This window comes from Chelmon rostratus, chromosome 18 (genome assembly GCF_017976325.1).
Source record: "Chelmon rostratus isolate fCheRos1 chromosome 18, fCheRos1.pri, whole genome shotgun sequence".
NCBI classification, from domain to species: domain Eukaryota; kingdom Metazoa; phylum Chordata; class Actinopteri; order Chaetodontiformes; family Chaetodontidae; genus Chelmon; species Chelmon rostratus.
The window spans coordinates 23,813,353-23,836,353 of record NC_055675.1 but is presented as its reverse complement, the minus strand read 5'-3'; the positions used below and the strand labels follow the sequence as shown (position 1 = coordinate 23,836,353).

At 46.3% G+C, this 23,001-nt stretch overlaps 2 protein-coding genes across 2 annotated transcripts; one reads left to right on the top strand and one right to left on the bottom strand.

Annotated features, from left to right (window-relative positions):
* Positions 1 to 158: 158 nt before the first annotated feature.
* arv1 (ARV1 homolog, fatty acid homeostasis modulator) lies at positions 159 to 3,321 on the bottom strand. The gene is made up of 5 exons (XM_041958714.1): positions 3,180 to 3,321; positions 2,711 to 2,830; positions 2,389 to 2,542; positions 1,651 to 1,875; positions 159 to 1,080 (listed from the first exon to the last, which is right to left on the bottom strand). The coding sequence occupies exons 1-5, from the start codon at positions 3,273 to 3,275 to the stop codon at positions 953 to 955; spliced, it is 723 nt and encodes a 240-aa protein (XP_041814648.1). The 5' UTR covers positions 3,276 to 3,321; the 3' UTR covers positions 159 to 952.
* Positions 3,322 to 4,298: 977 nt separating this feature from the next.
* Positions 4,299 to 22,592, top strand: ttc13 (tetratricopeptide repeat domain 13). The gene is made up of 23 exons (XM_041958696.1): positions 4,299 to 4,467; positions 5,669 to 5,763; positions 7,056 to 7,131; positions 7,228 to 7,298; positions 7,417 to 7,482; positions 8,505 to 8,597; positions 11,067 to 11,183; positions 11,271 to 11,381; positions 13,092 to 13,174; positions 13,320 to 13,461; positions 13,577 to 13,751; positions 14,036 to 14,192; positions 14,327 to 14,457; positions 14,543 to 14,675; positions 15,665 to 15,757; positions 15,969 to 16,052; positions 16,309 to 16,393; positions 16,862 to 16,971; positions 17,245 to 17,380; positions 17,777 to 17,856; positions 18,042 to 18,120; positions 19,615 to 19,694; positions 19,765 to 22,592. The coding sequence occupies exons 1-23, from the start codon at positions 4,299 to 4,301 to the stop codon at positions 19,877 to 19,879; spliced, it is 2,481 nt and encodes an 826-aa protein (XP_041814630.1). The 3' UTR covers positions 19,880 to 22,592.
* The last annotated feature ends 409 nt before the right edge of the window (positions 22,593 to 23,001 follow it).

Sequence of the window (23,001 nt, the reverse complement as noted above, 5' to 3'; positions counted from 1 at the left end):
GGCGGACCCCGCCTCGAGCTGCTACTGAGTTCAAGTCTCACACGATGACGTGAGCAAAGAACATGAGAGAAAAACACGCAGCAGAAATCTGTTCAGAGCTGAGAGGATTCCAGGATCAATCGATGAGTTGATGGAAAACTGATCAGCAACAGTTTTTGTTAATCAAATAATCATTTAATTCAAATGTGGATTAAAGATATCAAACATTTTCTGCTTTCCAGCTTCTCAGATGTGAGGATTTAGTGTTTAATGAGCAGAACTTGGTGATGATGTCATATCAGGCTCAACAATCAATCAATCAATCAATCAGGTGATCATCAGCTTTCAACATGGCAATAAATAATAAGGAAGTCATTCATGTTGGCTTTATTTACCCACTGATCCCCATTTCATTCTGACAATGTACCCTGTGTATGTGTGTGTGTGTGTGTGTGTGTGTCTGTGTGTGATGTCTGTGTGTGTGCTTGGTGTGAGTGTGTGTGTGTGTGTGTGTGTGTGTGTGTGTGTGAGTGTGAGTGTGTGTGAGTGTGTGTTAAGGTAAGAATTTCACCACTGGGCTGAAGAATGTGAAGCGGTCTGGCTGCTTCCTGTCCAAACAGTGAAGCAGTTCTCGTCTAATCAGGGTCTGAGTTTGAGTCTGAGAATTAGAGTCACTGAGATCAGGGGACGCTCCGGCGCTGAAGCTCCTCTCTGGGACTTTCTCTGCGAAGTAATCAAATAAAAGTCTCACAGGAGTCTTGACTTGTGAGCTGCCTCCTCCTCCACATCCCTGCAAACTGAAGATGGATCATTTTCTCCTGAAAGAGCAGAAAAAAGAATCGTGACGTCTCTCCTGCTGCTCTGTCTCTGTCTGAGAACGTCTCCGGGTTCATTAAAAGCCGCCTGTCTCCGGCACAGGTCGGCGTCCTCGGGCAGACAGCTGCCGTTTGTCTCGTCCCGGCGAGGAAGACCTTCAGTCGAACGTCAGCATGTCCTGGAGGCTCCACGGCAGCGTTCGACAGGCCTGAGCGACGCAGGTCTCCGACAGCAGGCCCAGACACACGGCCATCAAAGACAGACGTCTGCTGCTGTTCAGGATCACTGCAGAGGAGGAGGACATGGAGGCAGAGGAGGAGACATGGAGGCAGAGGAGGAGGACTCAGAATAAAGCAGTGAAAAGACAAAACTCCAAGAAATCAATCTACAACACAGGAAACATGAAAACCTCTCTGTCACGTCAGGGTCTGGGGTCTCCAGGACAGAGTTTGTCTCCACCTGCTGCTGCTCTCAAATGTTTGATGAAGGATCTTCCTTCAGATTTAAAATTACTTTGTAATTTCTCTCAAATTATCAGAATTTCATGCGTGATGTGGAAGAATATTATTGGACAGTGTGTGAAAACAGCTGATGAAACGTTCATGAGACTGTTGCTCAATAAAGACTTTTAAAGGTTTGAAACACTATGAAGATAAACTAATACACAGCGAATTAAATCTGCTGGAACTGAAGCCCCCACTTCACACTGAAACAAGGGTCTACAGTCATGCTAGCAGCTTCTGCAGTGACCCGCCGAGTATTTTTCCGTTTCCACTCAGGTGAGAACGCTGCATTAGCGTGGGAGATCGCGTGTTTTTGTTGTGAATCGCGCGTCGAACAGACGTGTTCTCCTACCTCTGATGGCCTGCGAGTTGGAGGTGAGCACAAACAGTTTGATGAGACCCAGACACAGCGGGGAGTAGTCGTGCTCCCAGATCACGGCGGGGATGAGGAGGACCTTTCCGTAGCAGGACAGCAGCAGGGCTCTGAGGAGGAGGCCGAGCTCGAGGGTCCCGCCCTGCAGGAAGCCCACCACCACCCAGAGGAACCACAGCACGCCGCCGCAGAACGCCGCCAGCTCTGCGCGACCGGGCAGACAGAGAGGGACGTCATGATTCATGGAAATAAATCATGTTAGACACTGCTGCCTACTTTATTTCATATAATCATGAACCAAAGATCTCAGGATATATACAGGAACGTGACTACTTAACTATTTTATGACATTTTACTGACTAAATCACTGATTATTCCCAAAAAATATGAACAGTATATGAATCTGAAGTCATGAAGTGTCATTAAATGGTCATTCTGTCTGATCGAGAGCAGGACAGAGTGTCCACACTCTGGCTCCATGTGCATTTCTTCAGATGACAACTATTAGAAAGCTTTTTTCTCAGAGGCAGCACTGGGTCAATTAAAGAACAAATGGTTTGATTGACGCATCAACCCCCCTGAGAGATGACGAGGATCGTGGCGCTGTCGCCGTCATGTGCTCCCAGGTGACAGACAGCTAGCACTCAAACATTCACTGTGATACAAACACTTTTACTTGAACAGGTGAGTCAAGGAGCTCTGGTGTCATCGTCTTACCGAGGGCGGCCAATCCAAACATGCCGTAGAACTCCCACTCCTTGGTGTACCTGATGATGTCAGCAGGGTCGCTGCTCTGCTCGGAGCCATGGAGCACAGACCACCTGAGGTACGCCTCACACAGCAGGCAGAACACACACAGCTTCCAGTGGATCTGCAGGACACACACACACACACACATGAAGTATACCTGAGCACACACACACCTGCACCTGCATGAGGGTAGCCATGCATGAAGAAAGCAATCAATGGCTTCGTTTTAATCATTGAATCACCGTCTGTGCACGTGTGCAAGGAAGTTAAAACAGCTGATGTTACTCACATTCAAGGTTGTGTTGAACAGAATGTGTCTGAACGCCTGCGTCTTGCACAAAAGTGCATCAATCAGGATGATAACTGGGTCATACTCAATGTACTTGTCCACCGGCTTCTGGCACGACTCCTGCACGAACACACACAGGCAAATCATGGTGTTATAAAAGGCCATCTCTAATGTTTATGATGCTTGTTTGCTCGTCATCACCATTTGTTTCGGTCTGTTTCCTCATTCAAGGAGAAGAAACAGGAAGGAGCTTCACACCAGGACAAAACGTCAAGATTAAAGGACATTTAGCTTCCAAGTTTGATTCATTAACATTTTATTAAACTTAAATAACTACAAAAATAATTACTTTTATAAGGCAGTAGTCAGAGAGCTAGGCGTAAACCATGTTAGCTAATGGTAGCATGATCCTCATAGACAGTCATGTTCAACCAAACAACTTTGATCCAAGATGTTAACGTTAACGCACACATATGGTTATCTTCAGGATGCCGTTACTGTAATCCCTGTGTAACTCCGATGATTTTTCGTTACACTCAACACACCTAAAGTCTTCTTTCTCCATTCTTCGCCCTGTCAGCGGCTACGAAAAGCCGCTAGCATGTGAGGCAACCAAAGCGGAAGTAACATGGTTCCACACTGTTCGCCTTCAAAATAAAAGTGCAGATTTTTCAGAATCTGATGGGTTGAAAGTTCACGAATTTGTTATGCTTTGTGATTGAAACTGATTTTATACATTTCTTGCGATCTTCTGACAATAGGACATTTTCAACATAAATTCCCCTTTGCTATGCATTTTGATTACTGTATTATTCGTACAATGTTATCCTGTAGTACTGTGGTGGAATGTAACCAAGTACATGTAGTCAAGGACTATACATAAGTACAACTTTGAGCTACTTGTACTTTACTTTAATTTTCTATTAAGTATTACCTTCCACTTTTTCATCAACACATGGGAGGATATCGGACTTTTTATTCAGTTACATTTATCCAGCTGCCGCTGTTACTTGTTACGTTGCAGATGTGGTTTTTATATCCAGATATTATGAGTTTAAAAATAGGTATTGCTATATAACCTCCCCAACAGCATATAGGCTAATCTAAAATTAGCTCTACCTCAACTATAGCTGCAAAGTAAAATTCTGCTCACACATTCATGCATCAGTAATAATAATAATTCAATAATATAATATACAACAATACAACCTGATGGAAGCCGTTCTGCTCCCTAATGAGTACTTTCACTTTTGTCTCAGTGCATTTTACCACGAATACCTCTGTGCACTATGAGTGCAGGCCTTTTACTCGTAATGCAGTATACAGTGTAGTTCAAGAATTTCGGTTTAAATTTGACTTAATTTGAAAGTTACAACGGAAACTGTTTCTATTAATCTCGTCTGTCTTGACACTTGAGAGACCGGTTTGACAGCCGCAGAGTATTCTGGGAAATGTAGTTCAATCGTCCTCTCCCGCTGCCGTGTTCTTGTTGGTCTCCCGGAGGCTCGCGCGTTAGGGGGGCGTGTCCGTACGGCTTCGGTCGAACAGCAGAAGCTTCCGCTCTCTGGCGTCACACATGTAGCACAACATGGCCCCTGCCAGCCGGGCCGTTGTTGTGGTAGCGCTCTCGCTGCTGTACCTGTGTGGAGAAACCCTCTCCTCCGAGCATTTCTCCACTCTCACTTTGTTCAACAACGAGCTCCACAAGCAGGGATGCAGCTCGCTGTCCGAGTGGGAAGAGTACGCGGCGGACTGCGGTAAAGTATCTGTTTTCGCTGTTACTTTGCCACGTCCTCCCCGATTCAACTGTCACCGCGTTACCCGGCTAGCTTAACCGCCTGTAAGCTAACGTTCGGGGGCTAATGACTGCGAGCGGTGACGGTCGCGGAGAGATAACTGAGATAAGCTGCAGCTCGTCCTGCCGCAGAGCTTAAAACGAGCTTTGAAGCAGAAGACAAACGAGAGGCGGGGGCGACAGTAAACTGATGTGAACACAGCAGGAAGGAAACTACGACAAGCTCACTTACAAACTACACGTTTTAGCCCACCTCAAAGAGGTCCCCACCAAACTCCAGTCAAAAAATAAGTGATTTAGGTGTTGCCTTGCTCGACCTTAAAGTCACACATTAAACCGAGGGGAGGCTTGAGACATGAACAGCTGATCAGCAGCCAAATGGAGTGTCTTTGAATCAAATCTCAGCTTGTAGAGCACACTCCAGGGAGGAGGACTGAGGGACCGGCAGGTGAACCGGTTCTGCAAGTTTAATGTGACATTCAGTTGAGATGAGTGCAGCCTGATTTCACTGCTGAACTGAAGAGATACTCTCTTAAATTAACTCTCAGGGATTAGTACAATATTTAAATGCACCACAGCAGAAACACAAGCATAGCATCATTTTTTACCTTTTCACTCCTTTGTGATCAGCAGGTTCAGTTTAATCCATCTCACTGGACGCTGAATAAAAAGTTAGGTTGTATTTGTGTGCTAACGAAGTGGAAACTTTCTGAATCAGTGCATGTCTGTGCTTTCTACCTTTTTACCACACATAATTAGCATGACTGAAGAAATCTACAACAAACACACTGTTCATTATATTATCAGTGGTTGCCATGAAAAATACACAAAATTAAAAATCCTCCAAGTCTTGGTGTATTGGTTCAGTTGTTTGGCCAGGTGCAGTTAACCGACTAAAATCTGCAAAAATACTCTTTAACTAATGATGTGACTTTAAACGGTGCAATGAAGACCTGTTTTATTCTAAACCACGTTGTTGACTCTCCTCGTTGGTTTGAAATCCACTATGAGCGCCGTCAGGTCTGCTTTGACATGTTTCAAGAGACAAATGTCTTTAAATGCAAGCTGTATTCACATACACACGGTGTCACGGCCTGAAACACGCACAGATGCTAACTGCTGCTGTTTCACATCGTAAATGCTCAGAATATTTGTCTTTTCAGAGTCCTCAATATTACAGTTGGAAGACCCAGAGTGCGAGGAAGGAAGCAACCCGCCCTGCGAGTCCGTCTTCTCACTGAACGCAGAGAAGATCCTGGTCAGCACACACACACACACACACACACACACACACACACACACACATATTCATCAGATGTGACGCTGCTTTCTGTTGACTTTCACGTGATGAGATTGTGTCTTGTCGGTTGTCTCGTTGCTGTTTTACAAACACAAACTGGAGCCACAGCAGCATTTGCATGCTGTCACATTTGCATCCTGTGATGGTGTGTGTTCGTCCCGTCGTGCTGCCGTTCTCTATTCGGGATCACACAGTAGAAAAGTGGTGTTTTCCTGCGTTACGCTGAATATTTGCACTGCAGGGTTTGTTGGTGGTCCTGACATTTGAAGGGATTTTATTTCTGTTGTCTGCAGGGTTTGATCGTTCACTGTGACCTTCAGAGATGCTGGAAAACTCTTTAAAACTGTTTTAATTCAAAGAAACGTCCTTGAGGAAGGCTTTAAAGGATAACTTCTGTTTTTTACAACCTGGACCTTATTTGTAGCATTAAATACGACCATTTACTCACCCAGACAACTTTGGTGGCATTTGGAGTCGTTTTGAAGAAATTAGCCCCAGAGGAGCGGCGCGTATATCCGTATAATGCGAGTACTCGGGGCATCCATGCGCAGCCTCTATATAACGCATAATCTGCAGAAACTCGTTCATATTCCAATATTTAGTTCTGATATGCTGGTGCTATTCCCCTCTGAGCCCGTGGTGGCATGTTATCAACATCCGGCGTCTCTAGGCAACTACCTCTGACGTGGATGATGTCATTACCGAACGCCGCGCGCTGCGAGCAGCCGGCCACGACACGGCTGACTCTGCGGCGGTCGGCTACGAATACGCAATAACGAACCATAGCTGTGCCAAACTACAGCTAAACTAGCCGACCGCGGGCTCAGAGGGGAATAGCACCAGCATATCAGAACAAAATATTGGAATATGAACGAGTTTCTGCAGATTATGTGTTATATAGAGGCTGCGCATGGATGCCCCGAGTACTCGCATTATACGGATATACGCGCCGCTCCTCTGGGGCTAATTTCTTCAAAACGACTCCAAATGCCACCAAAGTTGTCTGGGTGAGTAAATGGTCGTATTTAATGCTACAAATAAGGTCCAGGTTGTAAAAAACCAAAGTTATCCTTTAATTCACAGTGTGTTTGATTCTTTAGATGTGTGTTAAACGGAGCTTTCATACAGTGTTAAATTCTGTTTCGTCTCCATTCGTTTGATTTGTCGCTGACTTCACTTCTTTTTATTTCCCGTGTGTCTCTTGTAGTTTTTCTTCCTCCACATGTGATGTTTTTGTTCTCCCGTCACAGAATCAGGCCAAGCTGTTTATAGAACAGAAGAAAATCCCCTTCCCTGTAGACAACCACAACACGAACGAAGAACTTGGTGAGTTGTCGTGTCGTTATTCACGCTCAGCAGATTTCTGTGGCTTCGCCTGTTTTCTTTCCCGGTTGCTCACCATCACTTGTTCTGTCGTTGCAGCTATAGGCTACGTTCTGATCAGCAACGGCCTTTATGACGAAGCCATCAAACACTTCTCGCGCTTATTACAGGTGTGTTTAGAATCGCAGCGCTTTGCTGTCGTGTCATCTCCTCTCCTCACAACGATCACATCACAAGCTGCTCTGTTTGTGTTGAACGTCTTCCCGACATGTTGTGTCTTTGCTGAAGGGTGACCCGGAGCTGGTCAGTGCGATCTATGGCCGAGGGATAGCTTACGGGAAGAAGAGCCTACAGGTGAGTGATCCATTACCGACCAAACACTCCAGAACTGTTCAGACAGTTCCTGACGTTTTTGTTGTACAACCTGATTCCAAAGAAAGTCTGGACTCAATCAGAATCATTTCCAGTCAATCTGTGTTTCCTGAAGTGAACCTGAGTCCAGGTATTAATCTCTTTATCCAATCATGTCGCTCCATCCTCGCAGTGAACCACTGAGCCTTTCAATCATGATACTCTCACCTGTTACCAATCAACCTGTTTACCTGTGGAATGATCCAAACAGGTGTTTTTGGAGCGTTCCACATCTTTCCCAGTCTTTAGTTGCTGCATCAGATTCAGGATCAGCAGATATTTATTTTCTCGCCTGTTTTTGAATCGGGGTTGTTTTTATGGTGCTGTTCTCTTTCTGCGCCTGCGAAGCATCAAGGTCATGACGTTTACTCATTTACTTACCGACCATTAAAATCCAGCTGAAATGTGCCCGTCTGTCTCGTCAGTGCCCTCGGGTCCATAAAATCGTTTACGATCTCGTAGACCCAATAATGAAGCCGTGACTGAGATACGAGGAGCTGAAGTCGTGTGTGTTAGTTTGGGAGAAAATGTTGCTGCTGGATTATTAGTGTCTGCTAAACAAACACACCTTCAACACTGCTGGAGTCAAGGTGTTCAGATGACTCGCATCACGTGACTCTCACTCTGCCTCCACGCCTTGATCTGCATTAAAAGTTCAGTCACTAAATGGTCTCAGAATGGGAAACAGAGCGTTTTCTGAAAGCCACGCAGGCGCTCGCAGCATCGGGAGCTGTCCTCTCTGTGGTTTTTTGGACGCCTTTGGTTGTGTTCGCCTCAGATGAAAGGCGTCCTGACAGCAGCAGGTTCAGGTGAACTCAGAACGACTCCGTGAGTGAGTGCACATCCAGCGTTCCCTCCAGAAAAACCTCCGGACGGCACATTTTGTGTGTTTTCGCGGCTCATGTTCACGTCAGATTTGTGTCCACAGAGCGTAACTGTCTCCCCTTCCTGTGTCTCCACGCCAGGACATCAAGAATGCCGACTTGGCGTTGTACGAGCTCAACCGAGTCATCACTCTTGAGCCCAACTGGCCTGAGGTCTACGAACAGAGAGCGGAGGTGAGTCCCGACCCTCTGAAAGGAGACGGTAACTCACGATCAACACTTATTGATGACAGTTTGGCCTCTGAGGCTCCGTCTGCCATAGAGAGTGGAGTAGATGTCAACACAGCTCATAGCAATAGATGTGATTTAGCTGATAACGTTTCCAGATCTCGACCTCAGCTGTCTTCGTTCAGCCGGGCAGCTTATCTGCATGCTGTTTATAACTGGAACTGATATCTGATCAGCTTTATGTTCAGATGTCCAATCAGCAGAGCACTGCTGGCTCCTTGACAACACGTGATTGGCTCTTTCTGATGTGCAGCAGAACGCAGCTCAGACAGCATGTTTACCACATTTCTGGACTGTGTGCATGTGTGAAAGGCGAGACGAAGCAGCAGCAGGAGATCGCGTCTGAGATGTTCAGTGACGATCTTGCAGAGCGCGATACATATACGTATGTACCGCGCTCTGTGACTGTCCGCCATACTTTGCACTGTCCTTGTTTGTTGTTATTGTTGTTGTGCAGTGCACGCCTACATATACGTATGTGTGCATGCACTGCACGCAATTTGTGAATGTGACTTCTCATCTGCTGCTAAGTATCTGATGTCTTGGTCCACTCGAAGCGGCAGGTGTGGGCCGCCACATGTGGATCTGTTTAACTATCCATGCATGTGCACTTTAACACCCGGCACATAGAATCCACACTGCACTTTATGTCTATGTATGAATGGGTATTTTAATGTGAACTCCTTTTATATATTCCTTCTTTTCTTTACTCGTCTACCTCCTATGTGTCTGTCTGTCCATTACCTGCCAAGGGACCGGATGTAAATTAGCAGGCTTGCTAACTCCGACACATTTACACCTGTACTCACGTACTGACGTTCATTAATGTGTGCTGTCCCTTTCAAATAAGTAAATAAAATAAAAAAATCTGCAAATCAGAGCAGTTTTAGCAGCGTCTTCAGCAGCGTCACTGCTTAAGCGTGTGCAAGTAACAGAAACCAACATACAGGAAAACGCACATCCTGTTAGGAAGTTGTGAGTGTTCATTTTTGAAGTGAGCGGCTGTGAAGAGCACAAACCAACAACATTCAGACACAAACTATCATGAAGTCAGTGAGTTAATAGTGTCCGCACAGAGAGCCTGAAGCTTCACAGTGAGGTCCAGAACCAGGTTTCCTCTTCAACTCTGTGAAACCCAAAGGAGGAGGCGGTCATGTGATGGATAGATAGATATACTTTATTTATCCCAAGCTGGGATACTGCAGTGCAGCAGCAGCATTACACACAGTGAAATAAGTGAAAATGTGATTAGATCCTGAGAATTCTTTAAATCCTGCTGTTCAACATCCAGAGCAGAACAGAAATGTTTACGTTTGCTTTGAGAGTTAAGCTCTATGAAAGGAAATACTACACGCAAAAACAGTGTTTTTCTACCTTTTCTGTCTGCTCAGATGTACACGTGAGATTTTTTCAAGATTCAAGAGTCTTTATTGTTATTGAGCATGACATGTCAATGAAATTTTCAAGATACAAGATAATACAAGATAAAACAAGATAAGAAGAAAGATAAGAAGACTAGAAAGAATAAAATTAAGATAACTACAATAAAATAAAATAAACATGCAATAAAAATATTTGGGTTGGGTTGGTCTCACTCAGGGGATAAATACTTGAACCTAACATCATTGCATTGGACTAGAGCTGTCCTGTCTAGTCTGGTTGCGTACGAACTGATGAAGCCTGCTCGGATGAGAGGCGAAACGTCTTCTAAGACAAACTGACGAGGTGCAGTTGCGAACGATTGAATGCCCTAAAGCTTACAATGACCTGGATGAATGAGAATATTCACAGGCATTTGTAAAAGCAATTACAAATATAGCAGAATGAAAATATACTAAGGCAATAAAATATACTAAACAATAAACAATAAAATATGGAAGTGAAATGTGCAACAGAATAAAATATACAAACAGAATAAAATATACCAGTGAAATGTACCGACAGCAGCTGAAATATACCAAAATGTATATAAACAGTAAACAATAAAATATACCAATAAAATGAAATGTGCCAATATACTAAAATGTATATAATTATAGTATATGTGTGTACCTAAAAGTTAAGTACACAGAAGGTGCAGGTGTAGGTGTAGGTGTAAAGTGCGGTGTGCAGTGGTTCACAGTTCTCACAGTCTCTCACTGCAGTGGGGGGCTGCTGGGGGTGATAGCTCTAACAGCTCTGGGGAAGAAGCTGTCCCTCAGTCTGTTGGTGGGGGTGCGGATGTTCCTGTACCGCTTTCCTGATGGTAGCGGTACAAACAGTCTGTGGCCAGGATGGCTGGGGTCCGTGGCGATGGATCTCGCCCTCTTCCTGACCCGACCTTCATATATAGAGTCTAGGTCAGGAAGGGGGCGGCCCACAAATCAGCTGTCAGATTTAAGCCCCCTTTTCTTTTGTGTGTGTGTGTGTGTTTAGATCCTGTCTCCTCTGGGTCGTATCAGTGAGGCTCTGGCTGATCTGACCAAAGCCATCCAGCTGCAGCCCTCGGCCCGTCTCTACAGACACAGAGGAACGCTGCTCTTCATCTCAGAGGTCTGACCGCCGAGCGCTCCGAGCGATCGTACGTCGGTGTCTCCGCGGTGCCCGCGCTGAGCCTGTGCTTTGTCTTCCCCCCCTCAGGACTACGTGGCGGCGATGGAAGACTTCCAGCAGTCTTTAGAGCTGAAGAAGAATCAGCCCATCGCCATGCTGTACAAAGGCCTCACCTTCTTCCACAGAGGGATGCTCAAGGTCAGTTTGTGTCTATTTTGTCTTTTTGTCCAGCAAGAATGAGAGAATGGGGAAAAAAAACTGGTGAAAATTAGTCATGTGTGGCAAAAACACTCTTAGAGAGAGAACAGCCTGCAGGGTGTTGGTTTTACGCTGAGCCCGGTTGTCAGCGGCGACCGCATCACGCTGAGCTTTTTGAGCATCACAGCAGAGTTTCCTGTGTTTGTCGTGGTGGTCGTCTGTCTGTACAGTAAACTGACGACACAAGCTCAGCAGCCGACTGCTCGTCTTTGTCTGGACAATTATTCCTCTGATCAAAACACCATTTATTCACTGCAGCAACTCAAGTCAGTCAAAAGGGCTTCATGCATCGTGAGGAAAGTAAGAATTCTACACGTCTCGTGTGTGGTTTTCTGTTGCGTTCCTCACCTGTGCTAACCCTGAGCTAACCGGTTTCCTGTGCAGCAGCTCCACAGCTGAGCGTCTGAAGACGGATCCAGCCGCTCGTTCGATGCTGCCTGTTAACTCTGATCAGGAGCAGCAGTGTGATCTGCTCTGGCTGTGAGAGTTGGACTGAATCTGCTGCAGTTTGTCCTCGTGGAAACAAAGTCAACATTTCACAACCTGCGTTTTATCAGTGAGAGAGGAAACAAGTGAAAACGGCCTCTGTGGGTCACATCGTAACTTTTATCTTTTCTGCTGTGATATGGAACGTTTTCAGGATGTAAATCATCACATACTGTAGTTTCTGTGTCAGGCAGAACCAGTTTGAACTGATTTCAGGTTTTTATTTGGTAGTTTTTGGTGTTTTTGGCTCCAGACTGAGAGATCCCCACAGCTACCATGAGCCTGTGTACAGATGATCCCCAGAGGATGAATCCGACTGACTTTGATGTCCTGACATTTCCTCTAGCGCCACCATGAGGTCGAGCTCTGAGCTCGTTGGCTAACGTCACCCTGCAGATGTGTCTCTGCTCGCTGTGTCCTCAGGGCGGAACAGCATCGGGCTTCAGGAGAAGTCTCTGATGGCTCTGATTTTCAGATCCTTTGGTAAAACATGAAGCTAGGCATTTCTACTTTTGCAACTTTGGAACCAAAGACGGACCACGTTTCTGCCATCGGGCTGAAAACAGTGAAGCTTAGCTGATAGGATAGCAACACGTAGCTACACCTGGCTTTTGCTTTGTTACCCCTCACTGTAGCTCCACCCTGCGAGGTGTCTGATTGGTTCCTGTAGTGAGGGATCAAACTCTGGCTGTGTGAATCTGTGTTTGTAGACAATCTGCTGTGATCACATCACAAACCTGCACGTCTAAGCCCACAGGTCTATAAGAAAGCTTCTATGATGTGCGTAATGTGCGACTGTTTGTAACCGTCTGTAACACAAAGAGCAAAAAGCCAACATCAAACTTCAAACTTGGAAAGTGAATCGACAGAGTCTGCCACGTTTCCAGTATTTCCAGAGAAGGAAACATCAGTGACGCAGTTCATTTGCAGCTTGCAGATACCAGATGCACCACTCTGTCTTTGACCGAATGACCAATCATAAGCTGGTATTTCCCTGTGCAGCTTCACACAGATGACATCAGACACGACACCCTGTTAGCAGTGGTCTCTGGAACCGTGTTTGAGTCACGCTGTGATGGCGTTTGTGAAGCCTATGTCGATCCACATGTCCTGTACTGCCACATCCTGTGAACTGTGTGCTGTGTGTGTGTTTTCCATCGTCAGGAAGCCATCGAGACGTTCAAAGAGGCGCTGAAGCTGAAGTCTGACTTCATCGACGCCTACAAGAGCCTGGGACAGGCCTACAGGTCAGCAAGTCTGCTTCACTGTTTGTTTCACCCGACAGATCAACACACTGTGTGTTTGTATTTGAGGAAATGAGAGTCCTACCTTTCCCCTCTGCCTGACTAACATGTGCGCTGCCCACTTGGTTTCTCTTCTTCCTCTTTCCAGAGAGCTGGGTGACTTTGAGTCAGCCATGGAAAGCTTCCAGAAAGCCCTCATGTTGAACCAGAACCACATCCAGTCCCTCCAGCTCCGAGGCATGATGCTGTACCACCACGGCTCTCTGCAGGAGGCCATAGGCAACTTCAAGGTAGAGGAACCATCTCATTTGTTTTTGGCTCTAAACTGCTCCTACATCCACCAGCCCATCAGCTGATATACTGTTTGTGTTTGAATGCATCTCACGTTTGCCCTTCGTCCCCCAGAGGTGTCTTCAGCTGGAGCCTTACAACGAGGTGTGTCAGTACATGAAGGGGCTCAGCCACGTGGCGATGGGGCAGTTCTACGAGGGCATCAAAGCTCAGACTAAAGTCATGCTGAACGACCCTCTGCTGGGACAGAAGGCCAGCTCCGAATACCTCAAAGTGAAATACCTCAGAGGTCGGTGTCCCCGCACGCACACACACCGACACGTGCGCGTGAGGCACCGGAAAGCAAACGTTCAGACGTTTTATCTCACAGCTGAAGTGTTCCGGGTTTATTTTCATGACTGAATCCAGTGCAAGTAAACTGCTCTGAAACCTGCCGATGATGATGTCTAAAGGAGATCACATCACTGATTGTTGGATGATCAGCTGACATTTCTCACACCTGGAACACTTCCTCTTTCTAGAATAGGTCAGTTTGTACTGTGTCTTACATTCTCTCCCTGCTTTTCCTTCCAGAGTACTCTCGGTACCTGCACTCCCACCTCGACATCCCAGTCGCAGAGTACAACGTGGACCAGGACTTACCCGGAAACTTTAAGAATCACTGGGCCAAGAATCTGCCGTTCCTGATCGAAGATTACGAAGAGCAACCCGGCCTGCAGCCACATATCAAGTATGGGTCCATTACACCTGAGTCGCACCTGGAGCTGTAACTTTGACATGAACTGGAAGCTGTCTTTGTCCCTGCTGATGAAACCGTGACCTCAAAACAACCTTCTTGTGCCTTCTTGTGTCTGTGGTCTGCAGGGACGTGCTGCCACAGAACTTCGACAGCTACAGCGGTGAAGTCCAGAAGCTGATCTGCACAGCCGACCACCTGGGGGCGCTCATGCAGTACGACACCCCCGGTTTCTTACCGAACAGGAGAATACACAGAGGTACTGCTGACGGATGCCGGAGCTCGTAAAGATGATTTAATATCGGCGGCGGCAGTTAAAGCGGGGGTTGTTTGTGCTCTTGCAGCTATGGGCTTAGCGACGCTGGAGGTGATGCAGGCGATGCATCGGACGTGGAGCAACTCCAAAGTGCGAGTCAACGGCAAGACCAGGCAGATGCAGTGGAGAGACATGTTCGACATAGCTGTCAAATGGAGGAGGTGAGCAACTTCACACCCTTTATTAACTCAAAGAAGCCCCCCTTAAAGGATAACTTTTGTTTTTTACAACCTGGACCTTATTTGTAGCATTAAATACGACCATTTACTCCCCCAGACAACTTTGGTGGCATTTGGAGTCGTTTTGAAGAAATTAGCCCCAGAGGAGCGGCGCGTATATCCGTATAATGCGAGTACTCGGGGCATCCATGCGCAGCCTCTATAAACGCATAATCTGCAGAAACTCGTTCATATTCCAATATTTTGTTCTGATATGCTGGTGCTATTCCCCTCTGAGCCGGCGGTCGGCTAGTTTAGCTGTAGTTTTGGCTGGCTGCTCGCGGCGCCCGGCGTTCGGCAATGACATCATCCACGTCAGAGGTAGTTGTCTAGAGATGCCGGATGTTGATAACATGCCACCACGGGCTCAGAGGGGAATAGCACCAGCATATCATAACTAAATATTGGAATATGAACGAGTTTCTGCAGATTATGCGTTATATAGAGGCTGCGCATGGATGCCCCGAGTACTCGCATTATACGGATATACGCGCCGCTCCTCTGGGGCTAATTTCTTCAAAACGACTCCAAATGCCACCAAAGTTGTCTGGGTGAGTAAATGGTCGTATTTAATGCTACAAATAAGGTCCAGGTTGTAAAAAACCAAAGTTATCCTTTAACAAATGCATTTACATGTCAGGGTGGGGACGAACGTCACATGATTCAAAAACATGGTGGACCAGAGTTTTCACATGTTTGGGGGTCTGGAGGACAGACTGATCAGTTTAGACCAGGATCAGTTGACAGTCAGATAAAGTGGCTGCAGATATAGCTTACTGACTCAACAAACGCAGGATAACCTGAAACCACATACAGACATGGACCAGAACAAACCAAAGGAGACAAATCACGCACCACCCAGGAGGGTTTGGCCGTCAGCTGATGGGCTCAGTGTTGAAGGATTGAACAGGTTTTTACCCCTGTGCTCGTAGGATCGCGGATCCAGACCAGCCGGTTCTGTGGTTAGACCAGATGCCCGCCAGGAGTCTCAGTCGAGGCTTCAACAATCACATCAATCTCATCAGGTGAGAAGTTGAGGACGGCGTCAGACGCTCTCATCGGTCCCCTGAGCGGCTTCCATGTGTCCTCAGTTCAAAAACGCTTATTTCAGTTCCTCAGTTTTTAATTCAGCGGTCTTTATTCTGACAAACTCACTGAAAGTAAAGATCAAAGATGCAAAAGCTGCTTTTTTTGACAGTTTGTTGGTCTCCTCTTTTTTCCCGTCTTTTCCTTCAGGGGGCAGATTATCAACATCAGATACCTGGCCTACTTCGACAACATCCTCGACTTCATCAAAGACAGAATACTGGTGTACCACAGGTACGCTCATCCAGCCTTCATCTCCTAAAACGCACTTCCTCTCTCCACTCTTTTCCATCACTGAAAATGTTGAGCCTCGACCCAGCGATGGCTGCATATCAGCAGGTCTCACCTACATGATTTGACAGCAGTTATGTTGATATGCATCGACTGGGTCCCGCCCGGAAAGCAGAGTTCTGTAAATGATCTCTCCCTGCAGCCCTCATTCATTTTGCATGAGCGTGTTGAGGAAGTGAATATTTTGTTGTTTTCTCAGCGCGTACAACCCCAGAGGACTCCTGGAGGTCCGTCAGGCTCTGGAAAATGTGAATAAAGTTGAAGATCTGCTTCCTATAATGAAGGTAAGGACGAGAAGTTGAGGCAGAGATGATGTGAGCATGTCTGAATTAGCTGGATAAAGGTTTTTGTATATTAACAGTACGATGGTATATCAAACAGCAGTCGAGATGTGTCCTCGGTGAAGATCTGGACACACTGCTGACCCCGCCAGAGCGATCCCTTACTGTCTGCGCTGTGTGTTCGGGTCAGGACTGAACAGGACTGACATCCGTCTCACAGCAGCTGCATGACAAACGGTTCGGTTTAGGCTCCAGAACTCCTCGCTCAGCTGTAGGAAACCACCTCGTGACGTGTCGTGCAGTTTGCAGGTCCGACCCTTCTCAGGGGACTGCTCGCCGCGTTATCTCGCGACGCGACAGCGACACCTGGTGGCGGCAGCGCGCCTCGAAGCCGCTCTGCTTTTCTTTGAGCTTTTCAGCAGTGGAAACCCAGGATGGCTGTTTGTGTGTCTGTGTGTTTGTTTTCTGAAGCAGTTCAACAGTAAAACCAGAGATGGCTTCACGGTCAACTCCAAGGTGCCGAGCATGAAGGATCCTGGGAAAGAGTACGACGGTTTCACCATCACCATCACTGGAGACAGGTACAGCGTCTGCCTGGAGCGTTTCGTTATGTTAACAGAGGGTCAGTGTTTACAGGTGAAACTGCTGTTTTTCCCCCATTTGAATCAGATTTAACACTTTTCTCCCAGCTTGAATGAATATATGTCAGACACTGAATATGTCAATGTTTGCAGGTGTTATTTAGGTTAAAGCTCATTATTACAGCACCTGTTGACCTGGTGTCAGGTACGCAGGAAGCTTCCCTTTGTTTGGACAGAAGAACATTAACTCCTGAACCCGTTCCTGTCTTTTAGGGTGGGCAACATGTTATTCTCCGTGGAGACTCAGACGACAGAGGAGAGGACGCAGCAGTACCAGCTGGAGGTCGAGTCCCTCTACAAAGACCTCACCGCCAAAGGAAAGGCCTTGATGCTGTCTACTGAGCTCGGGGTGAGACTCCCGTCTTTCCCACAGCTTTGACATTAAAAACATGAGCGTAAAACACAAACATCAGGTAACTGATTATCCAGATGTGAAGTTTCTGACCTGAAGGAAAAGTGTTTGACCTTCAGAAGAATGAGCAGAAACACTGACCGTGAGGTTGGGCCTCGATGGAGGTCGAGCTCTCTGAGCCCGATGTGTCCTGATGGCTCCGACAAAGTCTCTGTTGTTTTGACAGCGAGACGAGCCGATTGGCTCTGATCTGCAGCAATGAGCCTCTTTTCATCGCGTCTGCAGCCGGCTCTGCTTCCACCCCGTGTGGACAGACTGAAAACAGTGAAGACATTTAGGAACGGATGACATGTCCCGTCTCAGCTGACCCTGTGATGGCCTTTGTTCTTTCAGGACGCAGACGCTGTGTGTAACCTGATCCTCTCCTTGGTTTATTACTTCTGCAACCTCATGCCCCTCTCCAGAGGGTCCAGGTAGGTCACGTGATGTCATTCAGCATTTCACAACACACACATTACACACAGCATGATGAGAAGGTCAGCAGGTGTTTTTCATACTGAAGACGATGCGTTTCTGTCCTCATGTCTCGTTCATGTCCCTGCTTCACATTACTGTGACTGGCTTCATGACGCTGCTGTGTTTCCCTGCTTCCTCTCAGTGTGGTGGCTTACTCCGTGGTGATGGGAGCGCTGATGGCCAGCGGGAAAGAGGTCATCGGTCGCATCCCGAAAGGAAAGGTGAGAATGAACGCCCCTCTTCAGGTGAACGTGACGCTCCAGAGTAAAACATTCAAGATGGCGTTTATATAAGAAAGTGTTTTACAAAACACCTTGAACGCAGCACGAGTGATAAACACACGTCTCTGTTACCCTTCAGGTGCTCGTACACACTGTAAAAAACTTCTCTCACCTATCAGGAGCCAAACTGGCTCCTTTCAAAGGTTCATATCTGAATAAGAAGACGCCGACGTCTGAATGATTAAACACTCGATGGCACGGTTTGATACGGCCGCCGGTGTCATGTGTCCACGCATGAAAAGGCTGTGGTCCCCCTGAGGATGAAATAGAAAACACTCGGCTGAAAGTCTCACCTGTGTCGCCTCTGCCAAGCAGACGTTTTGTTCCTGAAAGAGAGTCACAGCGGACAGAAACGAGGCGCCGCAGAAATCTGATGGTGTGAAAAGTTCAGGTAGCGTCCAGGTGTGTGCGAAGAGCATCCGCTGATCTGTGGAACTCAGTGAATGAATGAAACTTTTGACTCGGATGAAACCAGAGATGAGATGGAAACCTGTTTGTGGTGGAAGGATTCCTGACAGTCAGCGATGATTATTTAAACATCCCGTCCTGACATGTTTGAAGAAGGATGTAGAAACTATTCATGAATAATAATTTGTGTCTGATGTGGTTTGTCCACAGAAGAAGTGAATTTATCTTGATATAATCCCTGAAATGAGATCTCCTCCTCCTCCTCCCTCGCTGAAAACAGTCCAGAATCTTTGAATACAGAAAGAAACGTGGTTTCAGATGTTCAGCTGCAGGACGCCTCCTGCTTCACCGTAGAGTCAGTCCTCAGCGTTTGTGCCCTGCAGGCGTCGGTTTCCACGTCACACCTGTGGAAGTTATGGAGCCGGGATCGGCTTCCAGATCGTTTGTGATGTCACGGATCACGCTCAGAGGGCCGCCTCCTGAAACCAGATGTTCAGTGAGCTCAGAGAGACGTTCAGCAGCTGGATGAGTGCAGCTTCCTGTCGTGTCCCGCAGCAGCAGCAGATCACGTGACGCAGTCCAACCACGTTTGAGTCCTGCAGCTCGACTTGTTTGCATCCCGACCAGTGTTCCCACCAGCTGTGGTTCAGCCGGCTTTCTCGCAGGCCTTTAACACTTTGGTTTTATCACAGCAGGTGCCGACATAAAAACACAGATTTCATTTAATGGTTGTTCAGGCCTGAAGAGGTTAAAAGAAAAGAAAGAAACGAGGGAAAAGCAGAAATCTGAGAACATTTTGCTCTCTGACGCCGCTGGGAGATGTTTATTTCTCATATTTATATTTCTGAATCATCTTGAAAAGATTGAATATCAAAGTGAGGAAACAGCTAGCCTCTTAGCATCTTCATGCTAACTGTTGCTGCCACAGAAAGCTTTGTCTGCGTGTGTCTGCAGACAGGAAGGAAGGTCGACACGAGCAGAGAGGAAACGTCTTTTCTAACGTCTTTGTGTTCGATGTTGTTGCAGCTGGTGGATTTTGAAGCCATGACCACGCCCAGTCCAGACAGCTTCAGTAAAACAGCGAAGACGTGGATGAACCTGAAGAGGTAAGAAGGCAGAACATGTCGGGCGTTTGCTGCTCAGAGACGCGTCTTTAACTCTTTTCTTCGTCCACAGTTTGCCAGGCTGGTACCAGAGTCTTCCATCTGTCGCGGAGACGTTCCCGTCCAGCAGGACGATGATCGAGGTCCTCAACACAGACGCGTCTTCTCACTGTCCGAAGAAGTCTTAACACGACCTCGACTCAGGACAGAACCGGTTTGATAAAGTCTTAATCGGAGCTTCTGCACTGAGCAGAACGAAGGGACTGTTTGCTTCTGCATCCCAAACAGACTGCAGCCAGCTGTCCTGAAGCATCCGAGCTTCAGAGCTCATTATCAACATTTAAGAGGGAACATCATGAAGTGTCTCCTCCTCCTGGTCCTGGACACATCAAAACATACTTACTGCTTCAGGAAGCGGGGACGTTATTTGGTTTGTGGAAAACTACAATTAATCTTATTTCAGTATCAGATCGCCCTTCAAATCCACCTCAGTTCTCTGCCGTCCTCCCTTAAAGAGTAACTCTGGTCCTGTTAAACCTGGATCGTGGTTTCACACATGTTGAGGTCTGAATGACGAACAGGTTCTGAAGGTTTGGAACTGGTCCAGCAGCTGCAGTGTGACCTGTAAAACCAAGTCCACTAAAACAAACCTGCTCTGCTTGACCAGCTCCAAAACTTTCTGTCCATTTCAGTCATTTGGATCTTTGTAAAAGCAGGTCCAGGTTTCAGAATACCAGAATTAGCCTTTAAATTTCCTCTGAAGAGCGGCAATCACTGAGACATTGTGTCAACATCAGTTTTAACAGACTTTGTGAAGGACTGATGGATGTTCAACAACCGTTTATATGAGCTGTGATCCGGTTCAGAATGTGCTGGTTTACATCCAGACTGCTTTTATTTTCCAGCTCTTAATCGTTTTAAAATAGAGTTTCGGCTCTCAGGACACGTTTGGTCAAAGGATGAAACGTTTTTAAAGTTCAGTGTTGAATCAGTCTTTTGTTCAGGCAGAAAAACTGCTGACGTCACCTCGAATTGGTCCCAAAGTTTCCACCCAGCAGCTCGGAGGACATCGGTGTCGCGGTTTGGGATGCAGAAGTGGTTCAGTCCTCCGTCTCTGTTCTCTGCTTCACAGGCTGAAACTCCCAAAGCACAAAGTCCAGCCGGTGGGGAGTCTTAAAATCCTCCTTTTAAACGACCTTCAGCTTTAAACTGAGCTTTAAATTAGTTTTGGATTAATTTTCTGACACTCTGGGATCTAAAAAATATCCAGCCTATCAGCAGAGAAGGAGCTGGGGGGGTTCGAAACAGAAACAGAAACCTTCAGGGCTTTTGAATTCCACTCGGGACACTTGAAGCAGCCTCTTTTATTTGGTTTTGTCTTTCTTATCGGGTATTGATCCCTCTGTCTTTCGATGTGACCAATAAAGGATGTGAAGATGGTCGGCTGCTGAACTGATGCGAGGCCGCGGTCAGAGAGTTCAGAGGCTTTCAGCTCGTCTGTAGGTTTGTCAGTGAATCGATCATTAAAGAGCGTCATGATTTCTGCGATTTATCAAGCAAAAATACCACTTTTCAAATATCAGTTCATCAAATGTGAAGATTTTTTGTGGTTAGAAATCAAATCTTGATCTTCAGAGGACAAAAGACGCCTGAGGACGTCATCTGGGACTGCGTGAAATGTCTCTTTGTGACGTCTCTGACTGCTCGGTCTCCCCCAGGGTTAATGAGAATGAGAGGAAAGCACAAGCACCCGGTTATTTTCTTTACTTCCATTCCTTTGGCCTGGATTGGACGTTTGGGAGAAAAGAGCTCACGTTCATCCAAATGTCTTAACCCTCAAACACTGTCCGTATGTGACGGTTCCTGGTCCAGGAAGGGACTTTGTGCAGTCAGAGTTGGGTCTTGTCGAGCTCACAGGTGTCTGCAGAAATCTGCTTTCCTCTGGAGTGAATGTCATTAGTTTAAAAAGTGGTCGGACTTGTCGACTGGATGAATTCTGGCTGCACAAAGTTAACGATGCTTTCTCATGCTGAGTTTCATACCGAGGTGATGCTGAGTCACACCGAGGTGATGCTGAGTCACACCGAGGTGATGCTGAGTCATACTGTGTTTTTAATGATCGTCAGTGTTGGTTTAAGCACAAGCAGGAAGCGCGCGTGCACTGCAGGTGACTCACCTGGACTCATCCCGACGTTTTCTCTTTAACTTTAATGAATTTGAGGCCTTTGATGCTGAAGTATCGTCACCGAAGGTCGTGTTAATGCTGCAGTCGTTCTTCATTGAATGTCCACTTTCCTCGTTCGGTCGTTGAATTAATTGATTTGAGCAGATCGATCTGATCGGTGACGTGTCTGCCTGACTTCCTGCTGCACTGACAGTCACAGTCCTGCACTTGTTTTGCTTTGTGTCATTTCTCCCCTCACGTCAATGATTGTGCCGCCATGCTCTTCGCGGCTCTGCGACCCGGCCATTAAGTGCTCTGACGGGCATCGGAGCTTTAAACTTGAAGGAGGGAATGTTTTATTGAATGAGTGAATGAATGTTCAGCAGTCAATAAAACTGGTTGACAGTTTTAACAGCCTCTGTTGTTCTTTTCTTTTCGGGGAAATTCGATGAAAGCTCAATAAAAATACTCACATTGCTGAGCTACGTCGTCAAAACACAGAGATCCAAGATAATGAGATATCATAAAATGAAATGATGGTCCTGAGTGAACATTTTGACAGGAGCAGGTATTAAAGTAAAATCTTTAACTTGGCAAAGTGAAATTTTACTTCCTACATTTAAATAACGAAGTTAAAACATTTTGACTCACTGAAGTTTGAGATACCAGATCATTTCGTTTATTAAGTTAAAGTTTTAAGATAATATGTTTAACTTTTGAGATACTACATCAACATTTTGACTCGTAGGTTGAAAAAATGTTTTTTTTTTTACTCAATATTTCAGGATTTGGACTCGAGTGTTTCTGGTTTCATCCTTCGTAACTTTTCGTGTATTTCTTGTATTTTCTGGCGGACGTTGGTGGACTGACATCACTGTAACGACTCAAACATCCTTATCTTAATTATGATGATGATAATAAAACTTTAATCATGTAAAGGTCTGATACAAGCTGCTGTAATCTGCTGAACGGTGGAAGTATTTGTGAGGTTTAGTGAGGCTGAAGCAGCAGGTTCAGGTCTGGTTCTGTTGTTGAACATCAGTCTGAGTCTCTCTGATCATTGTCGGTTTAACTTCTGTCTCACAGTAATGATTCACACAGGAAAACAACATGTAACTGATTCAAACTGAAGTTTCATCTTTAAAA

Coding starts and splice junctions, on each gene's coding strand:
- ttc13 (XM_041958696.1), top strand. CDS start 4,299: ATGGCCCCTGCCAGCCGGGCCGTTGTTGTGGTAGCGCTCTCGCTGCTG. Junction 7,299..7,416: donor ACTTCTCGCGCTTATTACAG/GTGTGTTTAGAA, acceptor TCTTTGCTGAAG/GGTGACCCGGAGCTGGTCAG. Junction 16,972..17,244: donor ATCACCATCACTGGAGACAG/GTACAGCGTCTG, acceptor CCTGTCTTTTAG/GGTGGGCAACATGTTATTCT.
- arv1 (XM_041958714.1), bottom strand. CDS start 3,275: ATGGAGAAAGAAGACTTTAGGTGTGTTGAGTGTAACGAAAAATCATCG. Junction 2,831..3,179: donor TCCTGAAGATAACCATATGT/GTGCGTTAACGT, acceptor GTGTTCGTGCAG/GAGTCGTGCCAGAAGCCGGT. Junction 2,543..2,710: donor TGTTCAACACAACCTTGAAT/GTGAGTAACATC, acceptor TGTGTCCTGCAG/ATCCACTGGAAGCTGTGTGT.